At 44.2% G+C, this 22798-nt stretch overlaps 1 protein-coding gene across 2 annotated transcripts in view; it reads right to left on the reverse strand.

The window, feature by feature from the left end:
• NSF (N-ethylmaleimide sensitive factor, vesicle fusing ATPase) overlaps positions 1-22798 on the reverse strand; it is a 117206-nt gene that overhangs the window by 55586 nt on the left and 38822 nt on the right. For both annotated transcript variants that reach the window (XM_085866890.1, XM_085866895.1), the window contains exons 13-15: positions 20157-20252; positions 19875-20031; positions 7569-7702 (exon numbers count right to left, since the gene is read on the reverse strand). In XM_085866890.1, coding sequence (XP_085723016.1) covers positions 7569-7702; positions 19875-20031; positions 20157-20252 — 387 coding nt within the window. The remainder of the gene's footprint in view (positions 1-7568; positions 7703-19874; positions 20032-20156; positions 20253-22798) is intronic.

Raw genomic sequence — 22798 nt, forward strand, 5'->3', positions numbered from 1 at the left:
AGATCTGCATTGTTGCATTTGCTTTTTGTGTAATATTGCATTGTCTTCTTCTTTTACATGTGCTTTTGGTGGAATTGTATATGTGTGCTTTCCGTTCATCGCGAAATAAATGTGCTTATTGTTGAACTGTTTTCCCGCTTCGCTTCGTCTTTTCCTCTATTGAATCCCCATCTTGCTTCACGTAAAGGGTTGGTCGTGGGCTAAAACGCCCGATAATTAATCGAACCGTCGAGGCCGACGAATAACACCGCTCGGTTATCCCGATAGTACGGAACGGGTCGCTTAAAGTGGCCCGTGTCCGAAGTCGACCTGCGGCGAGGTGCGATCGCCCGGTCTACCCTCCGTGTGGGTACTTAGGTAGGTCGAATTTGGCGAGCAACCCTATCCCACGCGGGGGCCGATTGGCACGATCGCGGTGAGACCGAAAGGTCCACCCGTGGCTAGTTCCCGGCGTTAGTCCGAGAGGGTCACGACTGGATTGTCCGTCCGGTGGGCGACGTGCCGCGATTCGAGTTACGTGGCCGTCCGCACGCCGTCGGGCGCGAATCCGCAACAATATACACATGTTTAACCAATAATATTAAAGAATTTACCTCACTAAAATAAATAATTTAATATTATATCAAATGCAATGCAAGAAGAACTTGTTGACAGGAAAACCAACCAAACTTAAAAAAAAAGAGGTGATGATGGAATCAAAAGACATTCTCACTTGACCTGATCAAACAATCAGCCAAATACCCCCTGTTTAACATAATGGGAAAAACCTTATCAACACATTCCACAAAATCATCCTTTACTGAACAAATTCTTGCATAATTAAGGAGCTGAAATGAAAAGACATTGTAACCCATTTTGATTGGTACATTGCTATACGGAAAGGTGTACAAGACTGCTGGGATACTGAAATCATCAACTTTATGATATATACTTGTACTAAAGCCATTCTGTCCAACTCCAACCAACACATCCAGATATGCAACTGTCTAATCATTACCACTCCTGTTTGCAATCAGGCTATCTGGATAAATCTTGTGAAGCTGTCTAACAAAAATATTACAGTTAACCACATAAATAGCATCTATGTATACAAACGACTTGTATTTGATAATATTGTTGCGGGCCGGGAGGTCAGGTGAGAAGACCACTAGGGGGAAAGTTATCTCGGCTCCCACCAGACTCCCCGAATTGTAGGCCATCGCACATGGATAATTCCATGACGTGGCGGGTCACTAACCGACCGTGGACGCCAGTAACTCAACCACGTGACCTAGGGTCCTCCCGTCTATGGGTTAACTGGGTTATCTAATTAATCACGTGATTTAATTACTCGGGAACACGCCCTTGGTTCGCCTTTTCCAAACCAGATCACTTTACTGGATAAGATGCAGCGAAGCGACACTGCCAAGGACATACCAGCTACAAGGAATGGATCATTGGGAATAAAGTTCCGGCTGAGCTAGGATTTGGACCATGCTGGATCAATGCAAGAAAAGACAAAAACGAGCTGGGAACATTTCTAATGATGATTCATTTACAATGGGGTGAGGAAAGGTACGTGGCACATTTAATTGTTTAATTGGGGTGTGTAATGCAGGGATAGAAATAACGGCAAGAGGTGCGGCAATATTAAAAGCAACTTACAAAAGCAGACACAGGGCAGACTAAATGCGAAATAATAATCTTCGACAATCTTAACTTATGGGGACAGGCGCCAGGACAATGCGCGCACACACGCACACACAACCCGATGGACAGGAGTTATTGAAGAAAGAAGGGAGAGGAGTTGAGGCTACAGTCTCTCAGTACCTTGTACAATTGATTACCCAAACGTACCACCAATACGTTTGGGGGGCTGCTCCGTGGTGCGATACCAACCCGACAGCTGGCACGTCGTCTCTCGCCTTGTGGGGCTTCGTGCAGCTCGTGTCAAGACGTGACCGTCAGCGTAAAGGAGGGACTTGAGCTTGGAGGGCAGAGTCCAGGCGATGACGAAGTCCAGCACGTGCAGGAGATGAATAAGGGAAGAGAGAGAGAGCGAACGGCCCCGCTCCGACCTTTATAGACCCCACGGCGCGGGACTGGGGGGAGGGGAGTGCACACTGAAGCGATGCATCGTCACCAAAATCGGGCGCTCTGATTGGCCCCGGCCCCCCGGCCTCGATGGCCGGAAGCGGTTACATTCCACTTCCAGCAAGGCAGCCCCAAGCCGCGAAAATGACTCGCTCCAACCTCACAACATGATATGAATTGCCCACACCGAACTCCACATCATGAATTGTCTTGCAAGAACCCCCAGGCCTTGCCCTGATGACCGACCGAGGGTGGCGTCGGTCCCGCATGCCTGCCCGGGGCGCCTCCGATTCGCGCCGATCAATGCCTGCTCCGTGATGAGTCACGCAGCAAGAGCAGTACAGCGCCCGATCGCAGCTTCGCTGGCCGTAAAGGCGAGAAGGTAAGATGTTATAGCAAACTCGTGTACAGACGGTAAGATATGTCCATTCGTGCGCTGCACTGCACAATAATAAAATGTCACGAGCGGTGTGCGGATCTGCCTTCGAACACGTTCTACACATTGCGCGCGGATCCAGCATGGCCCCACGCGGTCAGCACTCGCATTCGCCCGATTCTGCTATCGTGTGCCTGGGGCTAACACCGATCTGTGTCAGGATTTGAGGGGAATGATCAGATATAATAATTAGATGGAGGTTTCGAATGAAAAAGGATACAGATATAAGTGTCAGATGGAGAACTGGAGTGAAAAGAGAATGCCGATATAATTAGTCCAGAAATGGGTTGAAAAGTACGCGCCGCCTGTATCGTGCACAACGTGGCGTGGTTGTCGTTTTACCATTATCGGCCTCTGACGATGTAGCTATTAGCACCAAGCTACCAGCCACGCTCTCACTGATATTGGGTCATTTGCTTCTGTGTTGTGAAAAACAACATCCGTGCGGCCTCTTTAGGAGATATTCATTCGTATGCCTTTCCAATGCAACCAGCAATCTCATCCCAGATCATCGGAAGCTCGAGTCGATCATCTCGAGCTGCCGAGCATACTGTATAACTTTCCGCAAAAGTTGGGTTGAGGGATCGCTTGAGGGCGGGAGCTCAGCGCTGTCAATGCTCATGCAGTGCCGTCGCAGCTTTCTATACCCCTCCCCCGCAGAAGTTATTCCGAGGCATCGTGGTTTCCTCGCAGCCGCGGCACGTGCTGGACACAAATTCGGATTTACCTCAGAAATAAGAAGAAAAGAAGAGTAGAAATGAAGTTTAATGGTGTAAGCAAACCTAGCTATGAGATCCCTGCAACGCACGTCCCATTTGACCCACGAGACAAAAGGGAAGGGACTATCTAAACGTATATTCATGGAATAACTGTCTTGGGACCACTATATGTTGGATGTCATTGCCTTGGAGGCATGCGGTTCCTGGAACCGCAACAACATTTTAGCTAATCCAAATTTTTTCTCCTACATCAATTTCTGCATGAATGAAAATTCACAGAAAATAAGAAAAATTATTGCTAGTGGGGGCTGCAATTCCCACCCATGGGAACACCCTGTACCTGTTGAAACATTATCCCACCAAAAGACACAAAAGTGTGAAATAAAATAAAATTAACAGCATCCTTAAATGTCTGCTTATCAAAACAATGAAAACTTGAGCATTTATTTTTCGAAAAGAATCCTCCATCAAACCTGGAACACAAAACATTAAAAGAGTTTTTTTTTTTAAACATTGTCAATTACTTGGAAGAATGAATCCCTCATGAGAACTAAATCCAAATTTGTACAAAAAGATGAAAAATCAAAAACTTCAACTGACCTGATATTGAGGCATCTAATCCTATCTAAGAACTCTAAAGTATGATGAACTCTGAAGAAGAATTAAAGCTCCAGAATTAAACTTCTTTCATGCAAAAAGAATCATTGAAGCAACTTTCTAAGCTTACGATCATTACTGCCGAGAACGCAGCCTCCCTGGAGGTCAAGCTAGTCGAGGCAGCTGGAGTCCGCAAGTCTCTGGGGAATTGTATTTAAAGGGAAAAAAATTTCCTCAAGAAAATTAGGTTTCCTCGAACTTTCCTTCAGTCTATTGTTGAACAACACTAGCGGCTGTTGAAAAAGATAATCATACATTGGACGGAATTGTCCGACTTGCCTGTGGTTATGATCATTTTTACTTCTGGAAGGTGTGCACCATGAAATGTCACAAACTATCTATGCACCTTAACACGGCATTTGGGGGGGGGGAGTTGCTGTAACCTTTGTTGTATGACCGAAGTTCCCCTAGAAAGTTTGGTTGAGATTGGATAAGTGCCAATGGAATGTATCATGGTCAGACAGACATATATACATACAGAGCATGTGCTTCACAGCATGTCGCTGCATCCACTTTCCACCAGTAAGGCCAAAAAAAAAAAAATGTTGTATTGGCGTAACCCGCCCGACCCTAAAAATTCCACCGACCCTACGTTTTTTTTTTGTTTTTTTGCTATCGAAAAATTTTGCCGACCCTATTTTATTGCTACTTTTGTTGTTTTGCTATCGTTTTCAAGTATCTTGTTGATTGCGATCGCGATCGCAAAAACCCGGAAGTGTTTCGGACAGAACCCGCTGACAAAAAGGGTGGTACTCGAGCCGGGGGAGATTTTGGGAGGGATTTATTAGGAAAAAAAAAAAAAATCCCGACCGACCTACCCTATCTTTCAGTGACCCGTTACGCCAATGCAACATTTTTTTTTTTTGGCCTAATCCAGGGGCCCTAGGTCTGGCCACCCCCCATGCAGATGCCTGGCCCATCTGCATATCTTAGGAACAGGACATTCCAGGCACCCACCCGAAGGGATTGCTTTGGGTTAACCCAAGAAGACCGCCATCTGGTGGATGACATCTCAGCACCATCCCGACACACACAAGTGTGTTTTGCGCAGTGAGGTGTTTTGTGGTGGCAGGAGTGCAAATCCTGCCACCAACCTCCTCGGGAAGGTAATCAACTGCAGGAGAATGTCCGCAGACACAGTCGGCACCAGATATGGAGATATCTGTTCAGCAACCATATATACAGGGTGTTTCAAAAAGATCGATAAAACGTTGACTTCCTGCCATTTCTTTGATTTTTGACCTATAACATTTTCCTTTTCAGGGTTTGGTGGTGTTATCGCAGTATATATTCCCTGGGATTTGTAGCTCCATAGCTTAACTATGCCATTGACAGTGAAGCAGAAAACAAAAGTGGCAGCTCTGTGGTATGAGACAATCATATGTTGACACCTGCCGGAGGTTCTGCCGGGAATACGACCTCAGAACATGTGATGGACCCACAAATTATGCCATTTAATGTATTGTGAAACATTTTGAGCACAAGGGTACAGTGCATAACCAGAGCAAGGGCAACAGTGGAAGGCCAGCATCAGTCACCAAGAGCCAAGCCAACATCAACACCATGCAATATTCTGCAGTGGACAGTCCCAAGAAGTCCTAGCGCAGGCGCTCCTGGGAGCTCGGCATCAAACCAACAGGAGTATGGCGTATCCTCACTAAGGAACTTAAGCTTTTCCCATAAATCATCTCTATTAGGCATAAACTGAGTCAAGACAACATGAGGAGAATTGATATGTGCAATTGGCTCAGTGACAAGATGGAGCGGTACCCAAACTGGATCAACTTGATCTGGTTCAGTGATGAAGCCCATTTCCACTTGAACGGTGCCATCAACAACCACAACAACATTTTCTGGGGGGCAGAACCGCCTGAGATCACCGAGAGGTACCTGAAAGAGCCCAAGGTCACATGCTTCTGTGCCTTCAATGCCAGATGGGGAACACTCAGGGCTTACTGGTTTGAGAATCACAACAGCAGTATGGTGACGATCAACAGTGAGCACTACCGGGCCATGCTCCAGAAGGTCACCCAAAACCAGCTCAGCATGAACTTGTTTATGCAGGATGGTGCACCCCCGCATACAACTGGTGACACAATCACTTTGCTGTGGCAGCTCTTCAGAAATCACCTCGTTGCACTGGGTACTGCTCATGACTGGGCACCCCATAGCCCAAACTTGAACCCTCTGGACTACTGGTTCTGGGATGCTGCCAAGGGCTCTGTCTACACCAACCACCCAGCCACACTGGATGATCTGAAGCAGGAGGTGTCAGACAGACTACCTCCAGGCAGTGCCACATGAGACCTACAGTAAAGTTGGACAGAACTTTGGAGTCAGGATCAATGCCTGTCTGAACCGCAGAGGGGCACACATCGAGAACGTCAATTACAAGGATTTTGCGTAAGTGCCAATTTCAGACCTTGGGCTCTCACCAACTCTCACAGTGACTTACTGAAATAACAATCAGTGATAGAAAATACCATGTTATAAGCTTTCAAGAAATGTTTGGTTCACGTTCGAGATTTCTGTTTCTTTGTGAATAGACATTTAAGTTGCATCACTCTTTTTCAAATACCCTGAAGGTAGTTTGTACATATTAGGCCATAGTGCGGTAGCAGGAGACCCTGGACTGAACCGTTTTCACCACAAGGCCATGCGTGTCACTCCGGAGAAGAATGAAGCTTGATTATCTCAAAGGATCTTATGAATACCACGTGTGATACCAAGTAGACAGACAGAGACAGACAGACACAAAATTGAATCTTTTAGTTTAATGAAAGGAAAAAAACTTTCACAAAACACGATACAAAATTTTCAGAATTCATCTCAACACACATGCATAGTTCCGCTTACCACTGCACTACTATCATGCCAACTGGATTTTCAAACTCTGAGAATTTCCATTGCGAAACATAAATGAGTATCCTTACTGTAATTTACAGACCGGTGTTTGTTTGTGGCTTTGACGCACTGTTCCTCCTACAGTTTTGGGCTAATTACATCCAGACGTGACAGAGGAGCATGACCGCAATTAATGTATAGGAGTATTTTTATCCTCACTGGTGGTCTTGGAGGGGGGGGGTAAGAGGAGGGACACAGATTTTCTTGGTAAATGTGAACCGTGTAGCACCGCTATCCAGGTGGGGGAGGGAATTACAAATCTCCACCATTTACAGTACAGTATTTCTGTCCCCACATTTTCCAGTGCAGTGAGGGGTTTTGAACTATAAGCAGTAGGTATCTTTTTGCTTCATGCACGTAATCCGGGTTATTTATTTTTGCGCATGCAGAGCTGTCCCCGTTGCCTATACACCGCCCAAATAAAGGAATGCGCCAGAAGAACGTGATGCATGCTTGGAACAAGATCGCCTGTAGGGCAGGTACTCTGCTAGTTTTCTATAATCCATGGAAAATAATTCTCACTTTTACCATTAATCACCAGTGGTTAAATCAAACTTTTATGAATTCATGCTTTAACATTTGATTTCTATAACTTTGTGAGCTAGTCTCTGTACCTCTGTAATTTCGGTGTGACTTTTGCAAAAATTACAGACAATCTGTAAAAATTGGCTCACAAACTCAGTAATAATAATAATAATAATAATAATAATAATAATAATAATAAAAGTTGCTGTCCCAAAACATTTTGGAGAATCCATAATGAAATCAACAAATCTTACCTTTTTAATAGCCTGACATTTTGCATGTTCAGTGAAGCCAATCATCTTCTCAGGGGAGCAAATCTTGATGAATGGAAAGTCTGAAGTCTCAGCAATCTTGGCAGCAAGGGCAGATTTTCCACTGTTAGGAGGTCCTGCAAGAACAAGTAAGTGCATTAAAAAATCATGCAAGAAGACATGCAAATAAACTTGACTTGATTGCAAATGCAAACAAACATTTTTCATCTGACACACAATCATTCCAAAGGAGAGTGGAAATTTCGAAACTATACAAATCAACTCGACTTGATGGTGTAATAGTTCTATTGGAGCATCCGCTCCGAATCTGTGAGTTTGGCAGTTCAAACCGTGGCCGAGTCATAACAAAGACTTTAAAACATAGGACATACTGCTTCCTTGTTTGACGTTCAGCGTTTCAATGGATAAGAGCATGGATAATCCCCATATGTTGGCATAAATGGGGAGGAAATTCCTGCTCAGAAAATGCCCCGTTGAATGCGGTGAAAAAGGCAGCAGATTGTTGTGGCGTTACTGGAACCCAAAGTGCCACAGGAAGTGACGGCACTTCCCCCAAGCTCAGTGGCTGTGTTTCTCAACAGTCGTGTGTTGCATCTTGTGCATTCTCTCTGGTGTGTGTGTGTGTGTGTGTGTGTGTGTGTGTGTGTGTGTGTGTGTGTGTGTGTCACGATTTTTGTGGAATTCTACTGGAGCTTTCTGATGTAGAGTGTGACGCACCAAAACGATTGACATGGTCTGACTTGATTGGGCTAATTAAATACAAAGAATCAAGAAGAATTTCCATGTTTTAAATGCAACCCATGTTAAGGTGTATAGAGCAGCTTAATAGGCCCTTCCACGGCATGGCATTCTAATCCATCCATCCATTGGGACCATAGTCTGTGCAGAGCGTTGGTGCTGCCTAAGCAGGCTCCTTGGCTATTGGACACAATCCTGGACAATGCCACTATGGCATTCTAATCTAATAAATAAATGTCATTTTCTGTGAAACCACTTCAATATTTGGTTATGTAATTCCATCCATCCACAATGAAGAAAAAGAATCTAACACACTATTTAATTCTAAAAGGGTAATTCTCAAGGGTTTCGTTTGGCATTTTCAAAATGAAATAGGCAAAGCCCAGAAACAAACTGAACCACTTCCTTGAGACATTGGTGTAATTTTTTTTTGACCATTAACAATGATATCACGAAATGAAATTTTAAATTATATTGTGCCTGTTTGTGGGTGTGGCCTCGACGTCTCCAGCTCTCATTGGTTTAAACTCACATATTACGTCACACCTCACGTAATTTTGTCCGGTCTAACCCTCAGCCTAACTTCCCGCAAGTTTAGTTATTGTTATTGTAATTCCCTCAAGATAAATGATGCATCATGATTCGCTATTTTGATACATAACGAAGCCAAACTTAACTATGAAAAGTAAATGAGGAAACGTTTTAATGATTGGGTAGAGTGAATACGAGTACAGTACTGTGTGGCAAGTAAAACTGTACAAAACGGTTATTAAAGTTAGCATGCGTTCATTGCGAAACAGCTCGAGGATGTGATACATAAATTATATCAATGGAATTACAGTAACAATGTCTGGACTTACTGAACGTTTGGGTTAGTTACGTTCATTTGTAGTTATCCGTCCATCAAAAATGAAGAATAACCTTTCCAACACACCATGTTCAACTCTACAGGGTAATAAAGTGTAACTCTAGACTAGAGGGTTCGAAAGGAAAAAGGTATTTCAAAATTCAAGAGTTTCCTTTATGTATTGAGTAATTGTATTGGCATTTAATTTTGACTGCAAACTGCTGGGGTGTTTGTGTTCAGGTGGAACTTTAGGCTCTATGGCTGGAGTTCGAGCCCTGTTTGCCACCCCCTCAGGATTGTGGGGTTCAACAGTTGTTGATCTGGTCCAACCCACCACCCCAAACCCCCCCTCCCCCACCCAGCCACTGCCTCCACCGCAGCCCACCAGCTCTCCTGCCACCCCCCCCCCCACCACGGCCCTCAAACACCTCACCCCATCGGACCTCCAACTCTCCGACTCCCCCCTCTCAAATTCTCTCTTAAGCAACACCTGGTAACCCTGCTAGTTACAAAAGAAAAAAAAATAATAATAACATTGTAACAAAGCATATATTAATCAATATCAATAATAAGAACAACAAGAATAGTGTTATCATTTCGCAATAATAATTAGGAAAGAATAATCCCCGCTCTGGCCCAAGCTCAGCTGGGCTTGGTGAAAGGCAAGCTAATGTTCAAGCAGTACAGCAGGCAGGTATACTACAGGGCCGTGAAGACGAATGAAAACACCAGGCCCACTAGTATTACAAGACTACCATTAATTTTGTCTGTGTGTCACCATTTTTCTCACAGTTGGCTGAACGGATCTTCGTCAAACTTTCAGAGGTTCATCAGCGAATGTTATACGCAAAATAATTTATTTGAAAAAAAAAACCCAAAAAAAACCTCTGATATATATATATGTATATATATATATATATATATATATATATATATATATATATATATATATATATATATATATATATATATATATATATATATATATATTAATCGCTCTGTTAGTGCCTTAAAAGCAATGTGAAAGGGCAGAGAAGCTCCTTAGAAGCCAATGGCCATCCATATATCATACCCAACTGTGTCTTCGGACATTGTCCTACATTTGGGTTACTTTTGTTTTGTTTTTTTTAGGAGGTTGGTGGCAAGATTTGCACTCCAGCCACCGTAAAACACTTCATTCTGCAAAACCCACAAACGCAAAGAAAACTGAAAACCCACTCTGTGGGAGTAACTCCTGTACTGCAGCCCTTCGCAGGGCAGCTCACAGGATGATGGAATTGGGGCAAAGCCTTCAGGACCCCCATTCATTGACAATAGGAAGAAATTCGCGGGGTAAACTTCCTGGCTTAGATTGTGGTGGTGTGTGGCGGAGTGGTGCTACGGCGTCGTCCACCAGACGGCGGTCTACTTGGGTTAACCTGAGGCCGTCCTTTTGGGTGGGTGCCTGAAATGTCCTATCCCAAAAATAGGATGATCACCTGTCTCTGTTATCATCTCAGCTCAAGCGTTTAAACATCGGTATTGCAGCACTCTGAGGTTTGGAGACCAGATAGTGGCAAGATCATGGCAGGTGGTTGCACCTACTATTGGTCTGGTCACTCTGATGGTTATCATGCCCAAGGAATTGCTGTACCTGTGTCCAATAAGCTGACTCGAATATTAATTGAGGTAACACTGGTCAATAAGCGTATAATGAAACTGAGGATTCGAAACTCCTTGGGTGTCATTTCCCTGGTCTCTGAATATGCTCCTACTGAGACAAGTGATCTCACCATGAAGGACGCATCCAATGCCACATTTGAATCTGTGGTTGATCAGTGCCCCAGGTGAGATACTCTACTCGTCTTGGGGATTGCAATGAATCGACTGGCACTGATAGGGATGGTTATGAGACATGTGAACTGGATTAGCACTAAGTTCCTCAACTTTGGAAGAAGTCGTGGACTTAGGCTGGCTGGTTCACGGTTTCAGCGCTCACAGGCTCATCGCTGGACTTGGTGCTCAAATGCTTTTTGATGGTCGCTGGAGGATAATCCAGAACTGCAGGGTCCACCAGAGTGCTCAGTTTCTCAATACCGACCACAGCCTTGTTGTAGCAACTCTGAAGTTGCAGCTTAAATCGAGGAGAATGGTACCATCCCAGGAGTTTGCAAACAGGCTGAGTGGGGATTTGGAGAGTGTGTGTTTTGGGGAATCCTGAAGAGTTGTGGAGTGCGTTCAAGACCACCATCCTTGATGTTACAGTGGATGTCTTGGAACTCACCGGAGGGCGAAGAAGAATTTTGTCTCTCAAGGGACACTGGATACCATTGATCAGTTGTAGGGCCAGGCTTAATGGCAGAGTTGAGCTGTTCACGGAGTTGAGGCATAAAACTGCACATGCGCTGATGGTGAACAAAGAAGCCCACGTGTGAGGAATCTGAGGGGGTAGAAAATTACCTGTGGTCATGTGATTCTCATCCTGCTTTAAGTGGAATTCACGCATTGCATTCCTTCAAGCCCATCCCTCAATGTACTGCAGTTAGAGCAGAAGGTAGTGGGCTCTTGACAGAGGAGTCCAAAGAGAAGGCCCGCTGGGCCGGTTACTTTGAGCGGCTGTACGAGGCTGACCTACCAGCTCTCAAGTTGGATGTCGGGGTGTTACTGTCCCTTTTTTGACTCTCCAATCAACTGTGATCCACCTTCGTTTGTGGAAACAGGCTGTGGTGAACCGGTTGAAATGGGGTAAAGCTCCTGGGATCTGTGGTATCCATACTGAACTCAAGGCACGTGGAAATGCGGTTCTCATGTCATTGCATGCAATTCTGTGCTCTGCCTGGAACACAGACATCATCCCAACTGAGTGGAAGAGGGGTCTTGTTGTCCCTCTCTGGAAAGGGAAGGGTGATCACCAGGACTGCAATAACTACCAAGGGGTGACGCTGCTCTCAGTTCCGGGCAAGGTCTTTGCTCGGATAATTCTTGATAGGGCTTGCCAACATCTGCTTGAGCACCAGCGCCCAGAGCAGTCAAGCTTTACACCAAAGAGGTCAACAATTGACCGGCTCCTTGCTCTTTGGGTCCTCGTCGAATGCAGACGAGAGTTTCGGCAGGGGCTGCTTGCAGCCTATGTTGGTCCCTGCAAAGCGTTTGATTCAGTGAATCGGGATGCCCTCTGGAGGATTCTTGGTCTCTGTGAGGTGCCATGAAAACTGATCACTCTGATGTCTGAACAATACTATGATGCTGAGTGTGCTGTGAGATGTGGTGAGTGGTGATACCATCTCTGACCAATTCCCAGTTTTTCCTGGATTCGTCAAGGAAATAAACATTGCAGATAATCTGCCACGATGGCTGCTTGTCTGGCACGTGCTATGTGGTACATCGGTTCGTTACCCACGTAAACATTAAAACTTTCTTGTAAAATGTCCGTTTTTCACGAGATTTGCTTCAATTCCTTGCATCTGACCTCGCAAAACCTCTGAAAATATCGACACAAATCTGGCAGATTATATGGATAAGCAGTCCCTCTGGGGGGAGAGGGCGCAATGTCAAGCAGTGGGTGCATCAAATCATATAGCTCAATGAAGCCAGTTAATGTTGGCACGTTCCTAAATTTTTTGTTCACTCAATATAATTCTCCAAACAGTAGAAAAAGATAAGTTTAATGGTTTGGAAATTTCACATTTTCTAGTGCATGTATGGAGGGGGGGACATTGCCTTGCTTGCTTCAAGTACATTGGTAGATCGGCTTAGTTATAAGACTCGTTATTTCTTTAAATTATCATATTTTGATACTTAATTAGTCCGGACGATATCTGATCCTCAAAACAGAAATAATATTTTGATGATATTCGTGAATTAGTCCGTGACGTTAATTAGTATGATCCGTGACAGTTGATCGTGGAAAATCGCATCATATAATGCATGAAATCGCTCAAAGCTCCTAATTTGAAAATTATAGAAGTTACAAAAGTGATGTATACAGCGATTCATAGCTATGATGAACAGGCATTTGATAATATGAGTGACTAAAGTGAAAAACTTAACTTTATCGTTTAGAAATCGTTGCAGCCTGTTCCAAATTAAGGCATGGAAGAGCAGGCCAAAAAATATGGTGGCTGCAAACACCAGCGAGGTTACCAAGGATACCTCTTCAGACCCCATAGAGAGATGACCGAGGATGCGCCTGGTGAAGGATATAAATAAAAAAAATTACCCCCGTGTGGGGGTGACGGTCATCTCTATAATGTTTTTTACTATCATAATCGATGAACCGTTGCCAGATATCTCCTAAAATGATAGACTAGATAGGTTTTGAAAATGGAAACTTTCACAACTTTCGTGACCTCGTGACCTTGACCCTGACCTCGAATCCAGGAAAAAATATGTCGTTGGGTATCACTCATCGACCTCTACCCACATACCAAATTTCATCAAGATTGGAAGTAAAAAAGTTTTCTTTGTACCGGGAGGAGTTTTTGACCATCTTCCAGGTTACGTGGCGGCCAAACGGGACGGAAATTCCAAAATCTGTCTGGTTAGATACAAGATAATATTTTTTACTATCATAATCAATAAACAGTTGCCGAATATCTTGTAGAATGGCAGATGAGATAAGTTTTGAAAATGGCGATTTTTATAACTTACGTGACCTTGTGACCTTGAACTCGGACAAAAGTTATATCGTTGTGCAACACTCATCGACCTCTACCCACATATTAAGTTTCATCAAGATCGGAAAGAAAAATTGTTGACGTATGGATGGACATTTGGTCCGGGGCTTTATTAGGTCATCTCGGTAGAGATTAATTATCTTCTAAATTATCTTCTATTTTATCTTTTTTATTTATCGTTAATTATCTTCTAAAGGGGTGTTTTAATTAACCCAAACACCAGATTTTCAGTCATGCACTTCCTTGGAGTTTTCTTCGTATACATACAAAGTTTCATGGTTTTGGAGTTATGGAGAAACCCCACACACACACGCACACGCACACGCACACACACGATGGTGGGAAGCCCACTTATGATTTCCACCTGTATGACTGGGCCAATTCACACCAGATTTTGCATACGTGCTGGGGTTACACAGTCAGGCCATGGAATTTATACCGCTGACATACTTCTTAACAACTCGTGGCTCGCAGACTTCCTCTCCTGTCATAGTCACCATGTGGCCCTAAATGGAGTTCTTTCATCCCCTCTTCCCGTCCAGGCTGGAGTTCCTCAAGGTAGCATTCTGGGCCCTGTTCTTTTTCTGGTTTTCATCAATGATCTCTCCAACTCTCCGGAAAATCCTCGAAATCTGTTTGCTGATGACTCCACCCTCTGCCGTACCATCTGTCATCCCTCAGACTGGCATGCAGCAGCTTATTCACTCACGGCAGATCTGGGTAAAATCACAAACTGGTCCAACACGTGGAATACGTCTTTCAATCCGGACAAATCTCACACTCTCACCATGTCTCTTCGAAAGGACCGTTCAGAAAATCCCCCATCCACTTTCTCAACAATCCTCTGGAAGAAGTCCTTTCTTTCAAGCTTCTGGGTCTCACTGTCATGACCTTTCCTGGGAAAGCCACATTTCAAACTTCGCCTCCAAAGCCAGTTGCCGACTGGGAATCCTCCGTCATGCAAAGTCCTTCCTCGGCCCACATGAGCTCCTGACCACTTACAAAGCTTTTGTCCGCAGCCTGATGGAGTACTGCTCTCCCCTCTGGGCTGGTGCTCCTGCCTCACACCTTTCTCGGCTTCACGCTGTAGAAACCAAGGCATTTCGGATCATTGGCATCTGCCGCAATGAGGCTGATTCTTTAGGCCTCTCACTCAATCACCGCAGGTTGGTCGGTGGTCTTTGGCTTCCACCGTCTCCTCTCCAACCTCGCCCCCCCCCCAGCTCTCTCTGCGATTTGTCCCCATCACATTTCCACAGGGCGCTCAAGGTCCGCCAACAACCCCCTTCTGGTAAAACTACCAAAATCACGAATCACTGCTCACCTTCACTCTTTCATTCCTCTTTTTTCCCACCTTTGGAATAAACTCCCTCACTCTATTCATTCCCATTCTTCCCTCCAGGCTTTCAAAACAGCTGTTCACCACCACCTCTTATCATCCCCCATCAAAATCCTCGATCTTTTCTATCCTCGATAATCCACCCCAAACCCACCTCCTTCAAATTCCCTGCTTTCCTTCCTGAAAGTCCCTATAATGTCCATCTTCTATTCCCCATGTTCCCCGTCCCATCCCTCTCCCTTCCACAGATCTCCTAATGTCTCTGTTCCCCAATGTTTTGTCCTTCCCACTCCCTCCTCTCTCATCTCATGTCCCCCATGATGTGCGTTGTGTGTTAGCTCTCACATGAGCCTCGACAAGGTATACAAGAAAAAAAAATTTTTAATCGCTTTCGCCCCAGAAACAAGTCAATCTGAACCACACTGGCCACTGCTCAGACGCCATGACCGAAGACGACTGCGCAGCTCTACTGCGCAGCTCGGTTAAAGGTGACTCGGCATTGGCGCGCGCGCACGAAATTATATTTTGAAAATAAATACCGACGTTTACATTTCGGGTTTTGAAACTTTTGCACCTTCGGCGGAAAATGTATAAATACAAAAGGCTAAAAATGTGTTTTATATTTATATTTCATTTCGGCAAATATACTGTAAGCCAAGTTATAAAATAACTAAGGCCCAAGTAAGAAAGTAAGCTAATTCTTTGCATGAAAGCTATAGACATCATATAAGTGGGAAGATTAACCAATCTGTAAGTATGGGCTCTTTGCTCATAATAACAATATAAATAAAATGAGGGGAGAGCAACATCATGAAAAAAATTTCCAAGGGGGAGTGTCAGCATCATCAGGCCAAAACAAAACAGACTTCTCAACATCTCATGTCCTCTTTGAGCCAAGTGGTCCACAAGACTGCAGTGCATACTCTCCAGTCTGCCCTGTTTCTGACAATCGACCTGGCTTCATCCCGTGATCTCCATCCCATCTATTTTCTTTATTTTTCTGTTGCTCTCCACGGACGTCCCACTTTCCTTCTTCCTTCGGACTTCCATGACAATGCTATCATGCAGTTGTTGTTATCTTTCATTCTCAGCATGTGCCAAATACATTTCCATCTCCTGGTCTTCACTTCATTACTTTGGTTCTTCTGAGTATCTCTTCGTTTGTGATGATGTATGGCCAATGGCCATCTCATTTTATATATCCTACGCAGACACTTGAACATAAATATGTCAAGTTTCCAATTGTACCCTTCATTTATCTTCCAAATCGCACATCCATATAATAGTACTGATTTGACATATGAGTTAAACAGTCTTAATTTGGTTTTCAATGTATAAATGCTCAAGTTTCATGAAGGATACCATAGTTTTACAAATTCTGTTCCTAATATCTTCTTCCCCTCCTCGTTTGTTGGCAATGGCCACTAGATAGGTGTGCTTGTCAACTTCATATAGATGCTGGTCTCAAATTTGAATTTTGTTGTTGCTTTTACTATTTATCCTCAAAGCTCTGTTTTCTTGTTTATTTGAGTCTGTTTTTTAATGCAAATTGATTCATTTTTATTACTTTCGTTTGCATATGTTCCGAGATGACAAAAGGGCAATGTCGTCAGCAAATTCCAAGTCCTTGAGTTTGGTTGTAAACTTCCACCTAATCCCTGTGTTGTTGCCATCTGTTGTTTTCATTACTATCCAGTCTTCTACGAGCAAGAATATAAAACCAGACATGACATCTTGCTTCATTCCTGCTTTTACCATGAACCACCGATTCCTCTCCATCCTCCAGCACTGCACATTCACTATCCTCATACAAGATCTGTACCATTCTGACAATTTTGCCAGGGATTCCATAACTAGCCATGATCTTCCAAAGGCCTTCTCAATTTGCACAGAGTCAAAGGCTTTTTCAAAGTCCACAAAAGTGATGTATAGAGTTGCCTGCCACATTATGTTGCACAAAATAAAGATTTGCTCAACCGTTTCTACCTCTTCGAAAACCTGCTTGCTCATCCCTCAACTTATTGTCAAATCCATCTCGAATTCTATCTAATCAGCACTCTTCCAAATACTTTACTTGGAACGGATGTTAAAGTAATTCCTCTACAATTTCCACATTCTGCAAGATTGCCTTTCTTTGGTATTTTGACAATTAACCCTTGCTTCCACACTTTAGGTACTTTCCTCTTTGTCCTAAATTGCTCGAAACAAGTTGACAAACCATTCACCTTATGTGAATTACGTCAGCTTTTAATAACTTATGCTGCAATTCCATCCTTGCCTCTAGATTTACCATTCTTCATCTTTTTTATTGCTGTTCTAATTTATGTTTTTGAGAGATGACATGTGCTGATTTCTTCTACAACAGGATCACACTCCTCTTCTGTTATGGGATCATCAGGTATTGGTCTATTTAAGATTTCTTCAAAATATTCTCTCCACCTTTCTTTCTTGGCCATTTCTCCTTTTAATAGATTTCCGGTCTTGTCTCGAACTGCATTCATCGTTTTGCATTTTTCATCACCGAGTCCTTGTAATCACGCGTAGAGCTCTTTCATCCTCCCATTATGTGCTACTTTTTCAGCTGTCATGGCAAGGTCATCAGCCCATTTTCTCTTCTCATGCTTTTCTTAACTTCTTTATCCTTATTCCTATATTCTGTTTTCAGGTTCTGTTTCATTTTATTTGACTGCCTGCTCCACAATGCTCTTCAATCTTCTTCTCACCTCAACTAGCTCCCAAGACTCCTTACTGATCCCAAATTTTTGACCCCTCTTTTTGTAACCCAGCACTTCTTTTGCCATTTGATTGTATGCTTTCTCAAAATTCTGCCACTTTCTCTCCACTATGTCCTCCAATTCTTCATAATCTTGCAACACATCATACTTGTTTCTTATCTTTAAGGAAAACTGTGTTTTGACAGCTGATGGTTGCAGGTTGCTTTATCAAATTTATTTCTGTTCTCCTTGGCCTTTTGCTTTCTCTTTAATTCCAATTTGATTTTAGTTCACACTAGTTTGTGGTTGCTTGCAATATCTGCACCCCTCATGACTCGAGTGTCCATTATTGATGTCCAATGTGGTTTGCTTACCATCACATGGTCCATCTGGTGCTTTGCCTTTCCTCCTGGGGAGGTCCATGTTTGCTTATGTATCATCTTACGTGGGAAAATTGTGCCAGTTATCACAAGATTACCGAGTCCACAAAATTTGATAAGCTTTTCTCCTTTTTCATTTCTATCACCCAGTCTATGACTTCCAATGACCCACTCATATCCCTCGTTGCTGTTTCCCACTTTGGCATTGAGATCACCCATTAGTATCAATAAAAACCCAACTTAAGAAAGATAAAATACGAAAGACACTTCTCATCTTCCCCAGTTAAAATAATGCAGGATTTTATCTAAAAAGTCGTTCTTTTGTATTTGTTTTAATTGTGTTGAGAAAGTTGATATCAAATGGCATGTGGATTGTGATGGTGGGGGGGGGGAGGGGGAGAACCACAACAGGACAAGTAGAATAAGCACAAACTGTCAATGAGTTAAGCAGCTACACAACAAAGATCTCCCTCTGTCAAACAACCGAGAATAAAAACAAAACAAAAGGAACCAAATTTAGAAACAATGTATGCGTTGAGTAAATAAGTATGTTGACCCTAATTTGCCGATTTATTTCAACAGATTCCATACAATTTAGGCAACAACAATGGGATGTGTTAACATAGAGAAAAAAAAAGTGTGTTGACTGCAGAAATCGACTTAGAAAATCTGGGTTCAATCGACAGGAAGTAAGTGTGGTTCAGGCTCACACCGTGGCTATGCCCCTTGGGGTTGTCTATCCATCGCCATCTCCCAGAATGGCTTGATCTCAAACAGCATCATTTTTGCAGGCCAAATCCTTTTTCATTTTGTGTTAAATTTTATGTTCATACGTCCATCGTTGTCACGAGTCCTGGAAGCTGCGAGTGGAGCCCAATGTTAAATTCCCTGAAGCCAATGGAGAAGGATTTTAATTGTACAAGTTGTGGAGTATAAACAATAGCTTCAAAATAAAAAAATAAAAAACAAACAAACAGATAGTCACCATTTTGAATGTTATCTGGAATGTATCAGTTCGAATTGCTGAAAGCCATTTGTGGAGACGCATGGAAGACGGAAAGATAGTGAACAGAGGAGGTGAATACAGACAAGAGGAAGGGAAGGTTAAGAAGATGGAAGGAAAAGAGAAATGAGGAAGAAAAGAAAAGCAGAGAAGTAACACATGATATGAAGTTAAGGGGTGATGATGAGTTCACAACTTTAATGTATTAAGAGATGCAGGACGATGCATAAACTGGAAGATGGGAGAAAAGGGGGACAAAGGAGTAGATGTGGGTTGTCAACCTCTATTCCCTTTTTCATTATGTTTGAAGTAGTTGGACAATGACCACATTTGAGCAGGCACTGAGGCAAGTGGTTGAAAGTCTCGATGGGGCAAGACCAGAATTGAGTCAGAAAAGAAGTAGAGGTCCACAAGTTGCCGGCAGTGTGAAAGGAACATCACCAGTGTGAACCGTGATACCCAGGCTCATAATTTCAATTCAACCTCACAATCTAATCCATGATAATGGCCTGCATGATTCCCACGTCATCTTCATTTATAAATCGTGCATTTTTTGAAATGCACAGTTTTCTCCAGCTATCATTCAATACTAGAAATGTCGCAAGAGCACACCTTCTAGGAGCACTCCAACGAGAGGCGTCTTCTCACTCCTTCGTGTTTGCTGTACGAGTAGCTCACCCCGCTCTAGCACGTGGTGAACTGGATCCCCCCAATTAATGATCCCGTTCATAATGTAGCTTTGGTAGTCCTCAGTATTAGTGCCAAATGCCTGTTGCAATTAGGTGAAAGAGGGAGAGAGGTACTTGAAGGATGCATATAATGACCTTGGCTCAAATGATCTAAGAAAAAGCACAGATTCAAAAAAGCAGCTAAATGATGAATATGACCACCTACAGGTTTGATGTCATTTTCAAGGGCAGCAAAGAAGTCATCCTTTGTGACCTGCAGTCTCTCCGCTCGCTCTGTGTCAACTTCCACTTTGGACGTGGCCTGCAGAAGGAGATCAATTCGTTTTGATGACTAACAATAATCCAAAATGAATACCATTCAAGGTTGTACAAAAGAAAACATAAAACAGGTAGACCAACAATATTTTAAACAGAATGGAATAGGTATCACACGTCCAAAAATAATTAAATGTCATTGTGTGTGTGTGTGTGTGTGTGTGTGTGTGTGTGTGTGTGTGTGTGTGTGTGTGTGTGTGTGTGTGTGTGTGTGTGTGTGTGTGTGTGCGCGCGCGCGCGCGCCCTCCATAACTCCGAAACCATAAAACCGAGCAGCCTTTGCATGCATACCAAGAAAACTCCAAGGAAGTGCAAGAGTGAAAATTGGGTGTTTGGGTTAATTAAAACACCCCTTTTGAAGGTAATCAACGGCCTTATTTAATTATATTGTTACGAATTCGCGCCCGCCGGCGTGCGAACTGTCGCCTTCCACCAATAGTAGCAGCTCGCCCACCGGACGGACAATTCAGTCGTGACCCTCCTGGAACTATCGCCAGGAACCAGTCACGGGTGGGGGTTTAACCTCACCACAGCCCAGTCTGCATTCTACCCGCACGAAATAGGGTGAATCGCCGAATGTTGATATACCTAAGTACCCGCGCAGGTAACCTATCGAGGGGCTGCACCGTGCCGCAGGTCGGCCTGGGACACGAACCGCTTAAGCGGTCCATTCCGTACTACAGTGATAACCGAGCGGTGTTATCGCCAACCTCGACGGATCCGATTCTCTTTACCGGGCATTCAAAACCCACTACTCATTCCACGATGCAAGATGGAACTTGCAAAGAGGAAATAGGACACGACGAACGGGATACATTGTACACAAGGACATTTATTCACTACACACATTACAAGCAAGGCAGTCATGCAATGTGCAAGCAAGGAAAAAGCATTACCACCGACTATAATTATTATGTACAAGCACTTAAACAGGTTTACTTAGAGGACACGGCACCACAGCATGCATACAAAAATAACAGGAAAAGACCTCCCTTCAGCGGCCGTCGAGTCCCTCTCCCACGACTGTCAGCGTGGTCACGCCTGGTTCCGGCCTCTCACACGGCCAGCGAACCCTCTCCGGCACCCCTCGTCCGGACGCGCAGGTCCACCAGACAGCCAGCACTGCTGCGCCTCCCGTCCGCGTCTCCACCAACAGGCCGCTCGCCGGACCACGAGCGCAGGAACGAGCGAGGGGAAGAAGAATTGGACCACCGGGGAGACAGGGGCGAACATGAACCGAGAAGAGCCGAGAAGAGAGCGAGCCTCGCGCGCGTCCGCCCTTTATAGCGCGGGGTTCCGCCCTTCGCCACACCCCGCTTCTGACTCCACCTCCCTTCGAGAAGGTTCCCAAAAAGGGGCGTTCCTCACTCCCGTCCGCGTCACGCCGTTCATCCACCAACCGGGAGCGAGCTGCCCCACCCCTTTCCTTCACATCAAGCGCGGGGGATTCAGGCGGAAGAATCAAGGGAGGGAAAATTAGGCGGGAAAAACCCCACAGGCTCCGCGAGAGCTTTTGTTCTGCCAATCCTGCTCGCGTTCTCGGACGGTTCCCGACGCGGAAACCGTCGTAGCGTGGACCGTGGAGGATGGAGTTCTCAAGCGGGCGTAGTGGTGAAGATGACGGTGGTTGTTGTGGGGGTGATTTGAGCATGGTTGGCATTGTAGCGTAGTTGGTGGCGGCGGTTGTTTGCTTGGAGGTTTGTTGCGTGCTTGGCGTTGCGGCATACTTGGTGGCGGTTGTTGTTTGCGTGTTGGTTCAAAATAACGATAGGTAAAGAAAAACCCTATCTCAAAGGGTCGCAGCCCGGTGAACACGAAGAATTCCCTCGAACAACTGTGGGGAAAGCTATCTGAACACTCACTTACCGGCATAGCTAATCTAAGGAACCTTTATGGTGTTCTGCGAATTTCTACAGCCGTAACAATATTCTTCATCAGGCGACCCTCAGCCACCTCGCTCTCTGGATCTTAAAGCGTTTCCAAGGTAACCTCGCTGGGGTGTGAAGCTGCCATGTTTTTTGGCCTACTCAACCTTGCCTTAACCACAACGATTTCTTAATGATAAAATTAAAAAATATATTAATGTATGATATCTGGTCGCAATGGTTTGTTTTCAATGTTCACGCTCCATGGGATCATTAGGTCGTACGTGAGCGGTACTTCCATGTTTTCAGTCCATGATTTTGGATCATGTTCCCACAAATTTTCTGGAATTGGGATATCAAAGTCTTTGCAGATGTGCCAGTGGTTAACAGTACAAACTCTGCTGTGTTGTTGTGTGTACAGCTAATCTGACATGAGATTTTTTTTATTACTTGTATCACTCTCTTTGCTAATGCCACCTCCACCCCACACCTATCTCTTTTTATAATTTTCCTCCGACCCCCCCACCCCCACCCCCCACTCTATGTCTGTCTGTCCATCCCCTCCTCGCTTTCCCATCCAAATAAAATGCAGCACTCACCTCCCAAACCTCTCTCTCGCACCCCTCCCTCCCACAGTGTATAGCAACGTTTCGTGAGGCGTTGCTCT

The sequence above is a fragment of the Eptatretus burgeri genome, chromosome 2, assembly GCF_056783735.1.
Source record: "Eptatretus burgeri isolate ZD-2024b chromosome 2, Ebu_testis_v1, whole genome shotgun sequence".
NCBI classification, from domain to species: Eukaryota; Metazoa; Chordata; class Myxini; order Myxiniformes; family Myxinidae; genus Eptatretus; species Eptatretus burgeri.